This window comes from Gambusia affinis, linkage group LG17, assembly GCF_019740435.1.
Source record: "Gambusia affinis linkage group LG17, SWU_Gaff_1.0, whole genome shotgun sequence".
Lineage (NCBI taxonomy): Eukaryota > Metazoa > Chordata > Actinopteri > Cyprinodontiformes > Poeciliidae > Gambusia > Gambusia affinis.
The window spans coordinates 14,948,541-14,964,262 of NC_057884.1; the positions used below are offsets into that span (position 1 = coordinate 14,948,541).

The 15,722-nt window shown below is 40.7% G+C and overlaps 1 protein-coding gene across 1 annotated transcript; it reads left to right on the forward strand.

Annotated features, from left to right (window-relative positions):
* The first annotated feature begins 3,728 nt into the window (after nt 1-3,728).
* Nucleotides 3,729-9,632, forward strand: LOC122819508. The gene is made up of 15 exons (XM_044096291.1): nt 3,729-3,763; nt 3,905-3,958; nt 4,042-4,075; nt 4,173-4,233; nt 4,320-4,426; nt 4,516-4,788; nt 4,884-4,977; nt 5,159-5,226; nt 5,311-5,553; nt 6,902-6,967; nt 7,055-7,189; nt 7,285-7,347; nt 7,444-7,454; nt 7,487-7,577; nt 8,121-9,632. Exons 1-15 carry the CDS (start codon nt 3,729-3,731, stop codon nt 9,630-9,632), a joined length of 2,847 nt encoding a protein of 948 aa, XP_043952226.1.
* Nucleotides 9,633-15,722: the final 6,090 nt, after the last annotated feature.

Genomic DNA, 15,722 nt, shown 5'->3' on the forward strand with positions numbered 1-15,722 from the left:
ATCGGAGACGACAAATAGCCCTCTTATACGCTTCAAACGGTTTTTGAATATGTATTACGGTTCCTGAACGGCAAAGGTTTGTTCGGAGTGCTTTTTCCATATTAATTGGCTGGGTGTCTCACAAAGATAGAATTTTTTTCCCCTCTTTCTGTCTCAAACACACATGACAGTGAGCAGCTGATCCATTACCATAGCAACGGAACACATGAGGCCAGAGCAGCTGACTTATGGGAGGACATTCTGGAATGAGCTGGCCTTTATAACTACTTGTGTTTTGGGCATTTTATAACTGGTTTTAACAAACCATTGTTACACATAGGATTAATGTGTAATTTTAAATAAAGCTTAATGGAAATTTCCCAATAAAAGCCCCAATATCTCTGTCAGGTGAGTGCAGCGCCGTAAGGCGCTGGAAAAATCTCTGCCTATATTATCTTTTCCTCTCAGGTTATGGCACTGGCTTGCGCAGCAAGCCAGTGCAATGGCATTAACCTTTGACCTAATGATAATAAATAGGACTATCAGAACACCATATCTGTAGTTCTAACTAACACTCAGTTAAAACAGAGCTTCCATTTAGAACTACTGGCTGTTTAGGCATTTAAAAACACTTTTAGGCATTGGATTAGTGTGGGCATTTAATATGAAGCTTATGTTTTTTTCAAAATAAAAGGCTTCATATTGCCCTCAGGTTAATGCATCGCCGTAAGGCGATGCAATAATATTAGAATGCTTTATATTCTTCTCTCAGGTTAGGAACCTTTTAGCATTAATATTATAGCAAGCTGAATAATATCTGCCTATATTATCTTTTCCTTCGACAAGATTAGCGCAAATAAATGGCATTAACCTTGACCTAATGATAATTAAATAGGACTACCAGAACACCATATCTGTAGTTCTAACTAACACTCAGTTAAAACAGAGCTTCCATTTAGAACTACTGGCTGTTTAGGCCAGTAAATAAGGAATTTAACCCAAACACTGTTAGGCATTGGATTAGTGTGGGCATTTAATATGAAGCTTATGTTTATTTTTCAAAATAAAAGCCTTCATATTGCCCTCAGGTTAATGCATCGCCGTAAGGCGATGCAATAATATTAGAATGCTTTATATTCTTCTCTCAGGTTAGGGATCTGCCTTGCGCAGCAAGGCAGTTCATTAGCATTAGCCTTTTAGCATTAATGTTATTAGTATACTACTGTTACAAGACAGTGCATTAACTTTAGCACATTAGTATTTTACTGCCCCCACTAGTGGACATAGGCGGTTCAATAAGATCAGCTTGCATAGTTTTTTCTCTCTCAGGTTACGGCACTGTCTTGCGCAGCAAGACAGTGCATTACCTTTAGCACTGACATTAGCATTGCACTGTGGGCTAATATTATTGCACCCTCTATGGCGATGCAATAATATTATTCTGCAATATCTTTTCCTCCTAGGTTACTGAACTGCCTTGCGAAAGGCAGTTCATTTGCATTAACCTTTTAGCTTAAATAAGCTATTAGCTATTTCTCTTACTTACATATAGTAAAAATAAACCTTTTTTTTTTAAATAAAAATTTTCTATACATATAATTTTTTTTGTTTTTTCAAAGCTGACACGTCAGCTGAAGCATACACGCTGGAAAATGTCAATATCTGATTGGTTGACACATAACATCTTGTATCTAAGCCTGTGATGTATGGTGCAGAAGTTGCCAGCCAGCTGCTATGATAGGTGGGTTTGTGTTCCCTCCATTTAAAAAAAATTATAATATTAAATATTATAATTAAACAGAATTAAACAGAATTAAATTAATTAAATTTAAATTTAAATTAAATTTAAATTAAATTAAATTAAATTAAACAGAAGCCCGCATCAGCTTGCACTGTGGAAGCTGACACTCAGCTGAAGCATGTCATACACATGGAAAATGTCAATCACTGATTGGTTGACACATACCATCTTGTCTCTATGCCTGTGACGTAAGGTGAAGAATTTGCCAGGCAGCTGTGATGTTTGCATTTTTTAAAATCGTTGTTATGCGAAGCTGACTGGTCAGCAGCAGGTTACGCCATAGAAGCGGAAAAGCACCATCTCTGATTGGCTGCCACGTACTACCAAGTCGTCAAGCTTCTGGAACTTTCTGCTTCGAGTCTGCTTCGGTCAAGGTAAGACGTGTTTGCGTTCTCTCCATGAAATATACTATTTCAATATTTCATTTGATTACAGTATTATTATAACTGCTTAGACATAATGTGTTCTTTGAGAAATGTGCTCAATTTTAAAAGTTTGACTGCTGTGGAATATTTTGTTGTGGCTCTGATAGCATACCTGATAGCTTGATGGAACAGGAGTTTTGTAGATTTAGCCAATTTATTCCTAGCCCTCATGATATATGATATAGATCCGCAAGTGCATCTTATGTCACTTACCAGTCGCAAGTTGCTCTCTATAACAGGTTCATGTGTTATTCAGTTCGGTTCGAGTGTAGTACGGTCTGAAGCGCAGCACCTGCAGTCATTTATCTGTTGATTTTTAGCGTGACTCAGCAACGGAGAACATCGCGGTTCTGGTTGTGATGGACTAAACAAACTTAGCCATATTATTAAAGCTTTAATTTAATAAAATAAGATCAAGAACTGAGATTTTATTATTATGTTTGGCCCAGGAATGACAAAATAAAATATCTAGGTTTATTTTGTGTAAAGACCTTTAAAGTTGCTAACATGTAAACAAATGATGGTTCCGGTTTGCTGCGGAAGTCACACCCATAAATCACACAAAGGGAATTTGTAAAGGTGAAGATAAATGTTTTAGACCCACGGGAAGCTAAATAATTAAATGTTGCAGTGTTTTTAAGTCTCGTAATTTTGTTCGTATTTGTCTATGTGATATACAGTCATACATTGGGATTGAATGAGATATTCTTCCGGCTGGGAGAGTGTGGCTTTATTTTGCGTGTCAGAAGAACATTAGTGGTTAGATTCAAACGACTTCATACTAATGCTGAATTCACATCAATTTGATTTGAGTGTTAGGGCCGTCGACTTTACATTCATTACTTTCAGTGTTTGGGATAATTGCTTACAGTTTAATTTGAGGTTTCATCACACAGGATGAATCCCATATTTAATTTGCATTGGTTTGTAATTTTGATGTTTAACATGTTTTAACAACTTTTATCTTTTACTTTAAAGAGCTTATATAGTAAATGACTTGGTTAATTTGGTTAAAGTTTATTTTTTCAATTTGCATAAGACAAACCTGTTAGATTTATTTGTTTAATCTGTTTTTTTAATTACATTTTTGATAAAGTTGTAAAATGCACGGATGTTTATACCAGTTGTGAAAAGTATATTGGTCCTGTTTAGAAGCCTCAGAATATTTTGAACTTTGTCCTTATATTAAGAAAAAAAACAACCTATTTTTTAAAAATATATATTTTTACGATCCTTTATTAATTGAAATTTATTTTTCTTGTATTTACAGCTTTTCTCTTGTGCGAGACTTGGCGATTTGGAAGTTTTCCACTGCTGCCTGCTGCGATTCTCACCTCTGCATCACCACATCATCTCAGACCTCTTTATCCTACAGACACATATTTTATCTACATATTCAGACAAGTTCTTTTGCACATAGTAACATTCAGTTACACACACGCACACACACACACACACACACATTTAAATAACCGCCTTTCCCCCCCCAGGTGTCTTCTTTTTTTCTACTGTGGTCTTACAGGATGCCTCAGAGGGACGGGCGCCCGAGGCGGCCAAGGTGAGATGGAGGAAGCTGGAGAGTGTGCCGGTCGTCGCCAAGGTATATCAATTACAAATTGCAGTAATTGTTTTTGTCTAACAGTAGTTTTTACTGTACTTTGGACTTTAAGCATGATTATAATCATTTCTGTGTTTATAGCCTGGGACACCAACGCCGCACCCAGCGCTTGAACCCGACTCGGTCTCCCGACAGGTAAGGCTGTCATTTTATATTTTAGTAACTTATTGTTGGATGATAACAGTCATTTGGTTTACTCATTTTATTTATGTCTTTAGATCCCGACTGCTGGAGGGTGGCCTGCCCTACCAGGTATGTTCATGACAAGTTCAGTTTCTTTTATGTAGAATAGCCCAATCCAGTTATGTTTGTACTTAATCTAAACATTTTTTAAATAATTCTTTTGCAGATGTCGCCCGTGGTTCGTCAGGACGAGGAGCCCCGTGGGCAGTCGACTTCTCCGGAGTCGCGTATGTATATCAGATCTTTGTTGTTTTCTTGTTAAATTTTCAAAGCCATTAAATCCTAATCTTGATAAATGCACATCTCTAAACAGGCCGTGGGACGGGGCGTCGCCATCGCGTGGAGACGTGGCCAGCTTCCCGGGTGACCAGACGGAGCTGCAAGTTGGTTCTGCCTACTGCCGAGGCTCTGGAGAAGAAGGTACTTTTTTTATCGATTTCATACACAAATCTTGGTTTGAATGATAAAACTCTATAAGCAAAACCTTAATGTTTGTTTTTATTTTTCAGTTTGCTCTTTTGGTTGGTGATTCCCATCTGCGTGCTATTGTGGATGGGTATTCTACCATGCCAAAGGGCGACTTCTCCTTAGGGATGCTTGCATCTCCCGGAGCTTCTGCGGAAGAGTTGCGGCTTGAGGTGCTGGATGCAGTTCTGCCTCGGCCCCCCGAGGTGATCTGTCTTCTGGCCCCAAGTAACAACTTGACCGCCAGCAGGACCTTCGTGGAGGCCGGAGCGGCGTTTGACGCTTTGTTGCGTACCGTCTGCAACCTCTCTGCTAATGTAAGTATAATATCCACTGCATTTATCCATAATCAAATATATCAGAAAACCTGGCATATGTTAATTTGTTCATTTATTTGTCTCAATTTTTACAGGTGGTCGTTGTGGACTTTCCCCCACGCCTTGGCGTGAAGGAAAGTGTGCAACAGCTGCTGCGGCAGGAGTTTCAACGTGTGGCTGCTCAGAGAGGTAAGTGACTTACACAATTTGTGTTTAGAGTAAAACTTCAGCAAATTAATGTTTTATAGTTTTCAGGGTTCAGATGTATGAAAAAATTATTTATTTTTCCTTTTGTATCTACTTTTCTCAAATTACGAGATTGTTAGTGTGACTGACATTAAGAATGACATTTTTCTTTTTTTCTGTCTAGGTGTTCGGTACTTGCCTGTCACTGAACACTTCCCGTTGAGCAGCCTAGCCTTGTGGAGCAGGGACGGCGTAAGTTGAATTAATTTTTAGAATTGTATTTTAAAAATGTTACTTAGGCGTACTGTATTTTATAAAATGTGTTTATATCTTCAGGTTCATTTGAGCGATCGTCCTGGGATGGAGGTCCTTTCTCAGTTGCTTGAGGCGGCGGTCTCTTCGCAACTTGAGTTAAGTGCACCGAAATCTCCAGCTCCTGTGATGTTGGCTCCTCCCCCTCCTGGGACGGCATCCCCCCCCGCGGTGAGACGTCCCCTGCCCCGGCTGGTTGTGGTTGGTGAGGTGGCTGCCCCGCGTCGTTTGGACCCCTTCGCCTGGACTGTGGTTGGTGGTCGTAAGGTACTGGATACATGCTTAGTTGATTTAAGCAAAATCTTGCATGTTTAATTCTTTAAGAATCCATGAATGTGTATATTTGACTTTTTAACATGTCTGTTTTGTGTCTGCCTACCTGAGTGTCCATTTCAACTTTTCCTTAAAGTACAGATCATAAACTAGATAGCAGTTTTTTAATTGTGTTGAGGGCAAGTAAAACTTTTCAGAAGATCATGTAAATGTCAAAAACCACCTATTTTGAGAATGTGAAAGGGAATTAGTTTTCAAACATAAAATATAAAATGCAACATGACATCCCTTTGTTATTTGAAATCTCATCTTCAAACAATAAGTATGGGCTGTATTTTGTTGCTAAGAAATGGGGGAAACTTGTGCAAGTAATGGTGAAAAGAGCAACTGTGACAAGTGGTACCAGAATAATGGCAAAAACAGTGAGATAGTGATATTGATTGGTGTCACACACACTTCATAATTTATATGTAGTTTGTAGAATCAAATATACTTTATTGATGTCGAAGGGGAAATTGCTTATTTGCTGAAAAGGTGGATCATCCAAGGTGTAAATATTAGTTAATACAAATTAAACCATAAGCAATATAAAATTTATGAAAATGTATACATAACTGTGATATTGTAAGTAGTTTAAAAATGTGACAAAATATAAAATAAATAGACAAAATAACAAGCGCACACTTATGTTAATCTATAAATGAGTCCAGGAAAAACTTGGAGTAAAGACACTCACAGTCTGGTCATTGTATATGAAAAATTGTGTAACTAATAAATGTGCAGCAGGCAGGTTTGCTATTTTTTTAACTGTAAGTCAAAGAGGGAAACTTGGAGCCGTATTGTGAGGCACAGTGAAGATTAAAATGATGTTGTTGGCAGTTTTATTAGAAATGTAGATAATCTGAGGCATAAGGGGTAAAATGAGGTAATCATAGAGTCAGAGGCAGGTACTCAGAGGTCCAAGCAGAGGAATGGCGGCGCTGTACAGCTGTAAGGAGTCGATCACCAGGGGTAGAGGAAGAGCTACTCCCCCACCAGCTAGTAAGCAGCTTCCAGCCATGGTAAACTCCAGGAGTTAAGGTAGAAACCCTTTGTGAGTTTCACAGTGAAAAAATAAACATTTTCCAACTTGAATTTTTTTTGTAACTCCTGTATGTGTAATAACAGTTTATCCAAAAGAGAAAAAAGTGACAATTTAGGTTGTGCTGGAGTAAATGCCACACAAAACACTAAGATAATTTCTTTTGAGGAAATGCAAAGGTAAAATCCAAGTTTGTTAAAAATGACAATATATATATATATAAAACGGCTTCCACTGAATATAATTTTTCATTGTTTACAGTCGCCTCGCGGGGGCCAGGTTGGTGATGGCTATCCACAGGCCACTGGGAGGATGGTTGACCAACAGGTATGATTTTCTTTACCTCAAAGCAAAACATGTTGTGACCTCAGTGTACAAATGAATCTATTTTAAGCTATTTTTTTGATTTTACAGGGAGACCTGCTGGATTCTTCCATCCCCCCGAATCCTGTGTGGTTCAGCCCAACGTTGCTGGAGGAGATGGACCGGATCGTTCCTGCGTCTGGCCTTGACGCTCCGTTACCTACACGTTCTCCGACGAGGAAGAAGGTATTTTATTTTATTTTTTTTTAAATAATCATTTGAATTTGATGTCCCACAGTTTGTTTTAACAATTATGTAATTTCTTCTATTTTTTTTATCAGAAGACGAGTCCGAGGCGTCGTCCAATTTCCGATCCCTCCAAGCTGAATCCGGTGGAGCGGCAGGTGTGACACTGTCTCATAAAATATATCCCAGTCATTAAGATAAAAAAATATATATTTTCAGTTTGCACCAAGTTGATAGCTTCTGTTGATTTATAGATGGAGGGAGCGCGAGAGAGACCACCACGCCAGCTCGCGCCAGGCACGGAGTCCGGTCCCCGATGGACGCCGAGGCCCCTACCGAGTCCTCTTCCGTGCCGCTGGAGGACCATGTCCGGGATGGGAGCTGCCAGGTAACTCCTTCCTACCATCTCAGTCACAATGTGTTGTGGAGAAAGTTGACATACGTGGTTCTGTGTATGATGAAGATGTCAAAGATTGTCACGCAAAAAAGCTACAAATGACTGTGCAAAGTGATTTTATATATATTAAAAAATGTGTTTTCCAGTTTTTAACTTTGTGGGTGTGCTGCTTTATTATTTGTGCCTTTTTTATTTTTATTAAATTGAATATAATTTCAAAATTTTTGTTTTTTCAGATTGGCTAAAAAAGTGAGCTAATATTGTTAACAGATTAATTTCTGAAGTACAGAAAAACAAATTTTAGATGCACAAATATGAACATATGTATTTATATTGAAAACTGATCCAATACTGTTGTAATAATAGTATTTACCATTATGTTTATCAAAATTGTATTTCAATTAATTTATTTATCACCTGAATAATTGATTGCTCAATTACAAAATACTTGTGTACAACTGGCCTAATTGGTGGTAGATAGTCATGAGGTGAACATTTGTATAAATACTGACTTTTTTTCTTTTAATGTGACAGGCTTCTGCGCTGGAACCCGGGATCAGCGGTCCACCTGTCCTGTCGGTAAGTGCCACACATTCTCAAGCCGACAAAAGGTATGCTGCATTTTCCCGCAATCACCAGTGCACATGCATGGCACTCACATTTTTAGCGTACCACAATGAGGGGTTGCAGTTTGACACAGTGTTGCTTGACAGAGTGATTGAAAAAGGAGACCAACTTTATGTCGGCGTTAAACAGCAACTGATCAGTGATGGAACGTTTCGTGACAATCACTTGACATTTGAAGAGATGCCTGACCATGTGTTGACTGACAGGAACATCTATGCTGTACACACAACTGGTTTAAGGGTAGGTCATGTTTTTGCTGGTAGCGGGAGCCCTCAAGGATCTCGACAATTGGGTTTGCCTCTTGCCCTGCAACTGGAATGTCTGTCGGAAAATGTCACCCATGCTTTTCTTTTGGTGACTCCAGAGTGCATTGCAGTTTTCAGGGACAGAAGCGGTCGGTTTGGAGTTTTTGATTCCCACTCAAGAAATTCAGCAGGCCTGCCCCATCCCAGTGGAACTGCAGTAATGATGACTTTCTGCAAACTGTCTGACATGGTCAACCATCTGCTGAAGCTCTTTCGAAACCGCGGCCCCAATGCCACTTATGAGTTTGTGCCAGTAGGTTTTGTCAGGGAGAATGACGACCCTTCTGAGGATTTGGTCTTTCAGAACATTTCACCTGAAGCCACAAAAGTAAGTCCAACTCTTTTCAAAACCAAAAGCACCTCTGAAGAGGAAATGCCTCCTTGGCTTAGGGAAGTTGCAAATGTATTAGAGGAAACGGCTCCAACCATTCCAAATGTGTCAAAAGTTCCAAAAGCCAAGAGAAGAAAAATTAGGTACAGGGTCAAAACGCAACAAGGACAGAATGTACAAAATAAAATGAAAAAAAGTTCATCTGAAAAAGAAAGATATCTGAAATCTCCAACATTTAGGACCAAAAAACTACAGGCCTTTAAAGAAAACTACATTATTCATCAACAACAGAGAAAGGATCAGTTCAAAAATAGATATAGGACAGATGCATCTTTTCGGAAGAGAAAAATAAATTATATTAAGTACCGACTCAACTTTATCCGCAGCTTTAGAGCCAGTCGTAAAGCCTACATGGCTGATTATATGAGGAAACTGTTCAGAGATGATCCAGCCTTTAGAAGCAGGCAAAAATCTTACATTAGGAATCGATTCAGAGATGATCCAGCCTTTAGAAGGAGACAAAAATCGCACATCAGGAATAAATTCAGAAACGATCCAGTCTTCAGAAACCAACACAAAAAAACAATGCGTGGATATATGAAGGCAAAGTATCATAGTGAGCCTGGTTATCGAGTCAAACATAAAGAAAAATGTGCTGCCAGCAGAAGAGGCAGACTATCAAGACAAGCACTTTCCAAAAATTTAACACTAGAGCATGCTTTGCGAATCAGAAGAAAGTACAAAAGAAATGTAGGCTTCCACTTTGAAACCCCACGCCTCTGATGAGTGACAAATGAAAGCTGCATACAAAACTTTAATAAAAAAACATTCAAAACGGACCCACTTATGTTTGCACCGTGTGTCACAGAGCTCTTTTCCCCAATCAAGTAAAGCACTGTAAACGAGGTAAATATACTAAGAATATGCGTGTAGTAGCTGATTGTCTAACAGGTATGTATGTTCATGTGTGTGGATCTGCATGCTCTACCCCATGTTCTGTACCTGAAGAGAGGATGGGGGAGTGGATCTGCTACACATGTGACAGCCACCTAACTAGAGGAAAAATGCCATCGATTGCTGCTGCCAATAACCTTCACCTGGCTTCGGTTCCCACAGAGCTATGGAATTGAATGTACTTGAAAGGCAATTAATTGCAAAGATTTTACCTTTTGCAAAAATTGTTTCCTTGCCAAAAGGACAGCAAAGGGCAATACATGGAGCTGTTGTTTGTGTTCCTTCTGACATGGAAACAGTTGTAAACAGTCTTCCGAGGCCCCGTGAGGAAGCCCAGCTTTTACAGGTGAAGCTTAAGAGAAAAACCAAATATAAAGGTTACCAATATTTTTACACGGTCAACATGAAAAATGTCTTGGGTGCACTGAGAAAGCTTAAAGAGAGTCATCCAGATTACAAAGACATTAGTATAAATGAAAGTGCAACAATTGAGGGTTTCCAAGATGACCAGCCAGTTGAGGACTCTGATCTACAGGCAGAGGGCTGAAATGGATGCAGCAACAGACCAGCAGCCTGACCACATAGGGGCAGAGCATCAGGCACTTCGCCCTGGTCTGATCTTGGACACCTGCATGCAGCCTCCTGACATAGCACAGGAAGTATTATCATATGGAGAAGGGATTTTCAGCATTGCGCCGGCTCAGGGGAACAAGCCCATCTCCTTCTTCAGTGTTCCAAGACTTGAAGCCAAGGCATACCCTGTGCATTTCCCAACTGGGATAAATACATTAGATGAATCCGCCGTTGCACTTTCACCGAGTATGTATTTCAATGTCCGGCTTTTCTCAATAGATACTCGGTTTGCCAAAGACCAGAGTTACCTTTTCTTTGCTCAGTTTGTGACAGAAACTCATATTGCCAATGATAGTATGTCCATTCAGACAAGAAAAGGTAAACCAAGCACCAAAGATGGGAAAAATATTTCCAGCAAAATGCTCCAGAACAAAGAGGAGTTGGAAAAACTGATCCAAAATAAAGAGGCCACCCGTTTCATGCAACCCTTGAGAGGAACTCCTGCTTATTGGGAGAAAGGATTACGGGATTTGCACGCCATGGTGAGGCAACTTGGAAAGCCCACTTTCTTTTGCACATTCTCCGCTGCTGAAATGAGATGGCCAGAAGTCATTGAGGCCATCAAAGGTCAACATGGGGAGCAGGTAAGTTTTTCTGAGCTTGACTGGAATGCAAAGTGTGACATTCTAGAAGTAACCCTGTCACCGTCATGCATGTTTGAAAAGAGAGTGGATGCACTTTTTAGAGACCTCATTCTTTCCCCTGCGCAGCCCATTGGACCAGTTGAGGATTACTTTTATCGTGTGGAATTTCAGGCAAGGGGTTCACCCCATATCCATGCTGTGATATGGATAAAGGATGCACCTGAAATGGAAGACCCCTCATTTTGCGGTGAAGTCATAAACTTCATCGATCGTTATATATCCTGTCAGTTGCCTGATGAAATCAGAGATCCAGAGCTTCACAAAATTGTATCAGAGGTTCAAATGCACAGCAAAAACCACTCAAAATCATGCAAAAAAGGTAATGTTGAATGCCGATTTGGATTCCCCAAACTACCAATGGACCGCACCAGAATCACGGTCCCAGTAATTGACTTTGATTTTGAAAATGATGAAAAAACCAAAGCAAAGTAAGCAAAAAGGTAGGAGAAAGTCCAGAAAATCTAGATCACCATTTGTCTCAAACCTACAAAGAGAGGCAAAGAGAAAACTGAAACCAATTAGGGATTTACTGAAAGATGACAAATCATCTTTCAGGGATTTGTCAGAGTTACTCCAGGCTTGTAATATGACCAAAGTAGAGTACAATGGCCATGTTGATGCTCTCACTTCTGGAATGGTGGTAATGATGAAACGCGATCCTAAAGATAGCTGGGTTAACGCGTACAACCCCGATCTCCTCCGTGCATGGAACGCCAACATGGACATTCAGTATGTGCTTGATGAGTACAGCTGCATTGAGTACATGATGTCCTACATAGCCAAGCCAGAGCATGAAATGGCGCAGTTCCTCAAGTCTGTTGTAGATGATTTAAAGACGGCCAATGTTAGCCAACGCGATGAGATGAAAAAGATCATGCAGGCTTATTCAAAACAGAGAGAGGTCAGTGCTCAAGAATCCGCTATGCACTTGTAGCCTACCTCTCAAAAAGTCCTCACGCAGCGTTCTTTTTCTTCAAACAGATGAAGACGGTGTAAAAATGAGCCTGCCGATGAGTAAACTCATGAACCTGTCCCCAGATGAGGAAAATGTGTGGATGACAGGATTGCCGGAAAAATATCTCAACAGACCAGAAACGTTAGAATTCGAACACATGTGCCTGGCAGAATTTGCGTCAGAATACCGGGTTCTATATGGCAGACAAATTGAAGGCCAAACGCAATTCCTCCTTAATGATGCAGGATACATCCAGAAAAGAACTATGGGCAAACCTGCAGTTATTAGATTTACTCCGAGAAAAAACCCCGAAAGTTTTACAGGCGGCTTCTGAAGTTGTATTTTCCTCATAGACGAGATGAGGACCTTAAAATGAGGAACACACAACCCACGAAGCCTTTTACAACAACGGGTTCCGTGGTAGATATCGGCTAAACATTATGTGGATTTCAATCGCAAAAGGTATGAAGGGCAAGGTAAAAAAATTGACAAAATTATGGAAGAACTAAAAAAGCAGGGACCGGTTCGAAATGCGTGGAACACTTTTGCACCCGAGGTTGAGGTAGATCGTTTAGAATGCGCTGCTGAACGACCACCATTGCAAGAAGATGAAGAGCAAGACCCTATTCCAGATTATGAAATTGATGTCAGCACTGTAGACATGCCGAAAATTGAAGCTCCTAAATTGAGCCCTGATTTCATCAGACAAATGTACAGGAGTTTAAATGAGACTCAAGCGTCTGTGTTTTATGCCATTCGCGATTGGTGTTTGAAGCGCGTCTGGGGTGACGACCCAGAACCGTTCTGTTATTTCTTGACGGGAGGAGCTGGTTGTGGTAAATCTCATGTCATCAAATGTGTTTACCAGGAGGCAACCAAGCTCTTGCGCCAGCTTCCTAGACTTCTTGAAATTGGTGACATGTCCAAGCCTACCGTGCTCCTCACAGCTTTTACTGGCACCGCAGCATACAACATATCGGGGAAGACTTTACATTCTATCTTGAAACTACCCAAAAGTTTAAAACCACCATACAAGGGTCTTGGAAATTCATTAGATGACGTGAGGGCAGTTCTTTCTAATGTCGAAATCTTAATCATCGATGAAATCTCCATGGTCTCCAAAGACCTACTTGCATATGTTGACTGGAGATTTCAACAAATCAAGGGGAACAACAGGTTCATGGGTGGGGTCTCTGTTTTGGCTGTGGGGGACTTCTTCCAACTTCCACCTCTTGGACGAGCTAAACCTCTTTGTGTCACCGAGGATGGCATGCTTGATATCTGGAATGAGAATTTCCAGATGATCACCTTAACGGAAATCATGCGGCAGAAAGATGACCGAGCGTTTGCAGAGCTACTGAACCGAGTTAGAGTTAAAGGTAAAGCGGATTTGCTTTGTGAGGATGACAGGACTCTTTTGATCCAAGCTGTTACTGACCCCAAAGAATGTCCAATGGATGTCCTACACATTTTTGCAACAAACAAACAGGTGGACACCCATAATGCAGCAGTTGTGGCATCTTTAGGTGCAGTAACAGTTGATATTGAGGCAGAGGACTACAAAAGAGTTACAAAGACAGGAAACATGATTTACTTGGGCTGTTGTATAGCGGGCAACAAACGAGACTTGTGTAACAACATACAGGCTGGTTTGGGTTTTAGGGTAATGATTATAAGAAACTTGGATGTAGAGGATGGTCTTGTGAATGGAACGTTTGGCACCATTTCTGATATTGTCACTAGTACCAAAGATGGAAAGACTAGTGTAAAATTAATTGGACTCAAATTGGACAACCCCCTTGCTGGACATACAAAAAAAATTCAGGGTAAACCAGACGGCTTTGTTTACATTGAGAGATTTGAGGAACAGAGTAGTGTAAAGGGAGTGGTACGACGGCAATTTCCAATCAGGTTAGCCTTTGGTTGTACGGCACACAAGGTTCAAGGGATGACCATGAAGTCTGCGGTCATTTCCTTGAAACGTATTTTTGAACCTGGAATGGCATATGTCGCCCTCAGTCGCACAACTTCCTGGAAGGACTTAAAATCATTGATTTCGATGAAAGTAAGATCTACGCTGACGAAAACATCAGAGCAGCTATGGAATCAATGAGACCAGCATCGTTTTTGCACACCAGACCGCTCTTGCATTTTCAGTCTGGTCATCAGGGTGCAACATTAACAATTGTCCACCACAATGTCGAAGGTCTTGTCTGTCACTCTGAGGACATGAAACAACATCATGAACTCATGTTGGCAGATGTCTTATGCCTAACGGAGACTCATTTGTTTGGATCTTCTGTTCCAGCTTCTTGCCAAATAGAGGGCTATTCTTTCTTTTCACGGAACAGACATGTCTCCTACTCGAACAGAGTCGACATTGCTACCAAAGAGGGAGGGGGAGTAGCGACTTACTGCCGGAGTCTTCTCCAACCGCAGGAACGTAGATTCTTTAACCAGGTTACCGATCTTGAATTTAACGTCGTCAAAGTGGACACCCCAATCAAAACCCTCATCGCGACAGTTTACAGGCCTCCAAGTTATGATCTTAGAACATTTTTAAGAAATCTGACAAACCTCTTGGATGGCCTGAATTCAATGGATATTCAGCCCATTGTCGTGTTAGGAGACTTCAATGAGGACCTTATTCCTCCAGGGAAAAAAGCCATCAGTGAGTTGTTTAGAGCCAAAGGCTTTATGCAACTTATCTCTCATCCAACCACAGAAAAACGTACTCTTCTTGACCACTTGTACATCTCCAATCCAGAATACTGTGTCCAGTCGGGTGTCTTGCAGGCTTACTACAGCTACCACAATCCCATATACTGTGTGTTGGCTTTAGTATAAGCTGCATCTACAGTGACTTGCAAAAATAGTCATGTTCCTTGAAATTTTCCATATTTCATCACATTACAACCACAAATATGGAAATACAGTGGAGAGAAGTATATATTACACTGTTGATTTTTCCTGGTATATACAAAGTAATACACACTTTTCAGTTTATTTGCAAAAAAATCATTCAATCATGTATATTTTTAAGCCTCCCTAGTAGAGTTTATTCTGGGATCCTGAAAAAGATGGTCCATAAGGCCCTGGAGAATGCATAGGAGTTCATCCAAACAATCTACATGTGTTTTATGTACTCGCAGAAGGCTTTTGACAGTCTCCCTCTGGGAACCTTGCCGGGGGGGGAGGGTGGCGGGTTCTCTGGGAGTATGGTGTCCAAGGCCTTTTGATATGGGCTGTAAGGTTTCTGTGTGATTGGTGCTAGAGTCTAGTCTGCATTGCTAGCAGTAAGTTGGACTCTTTTCTGCTGAGAGTTGGACTCCGCCAAGGAAACGAGCCCGACTCTGCTGGCAATGCACACCAGACTCTAACATCGGTCATAAAGGGACCTAACAGCCCCTATCACAGGGCCTGATACCCCATACTCATGGAGAACCCCAGCATGGTTCCCAGAGGGACACAGTCAAATTCCTTTCCAAGTCCACAAAACACATGTAGAGAGGTTGGGTGAACTCCCATGAACCCTCCAGGATTCTGCTGAGGTTATAGAGCTGGTCCAGTGTTTTATGACCATGGTGAAAATCACACTGCTCTTCTTGAGTCCTACTTTTGACTATTTGACAGACCCTCCTCTCCAGGACCCCCAAATAGACCTTGTTAGGAGGCATTACTCCCACA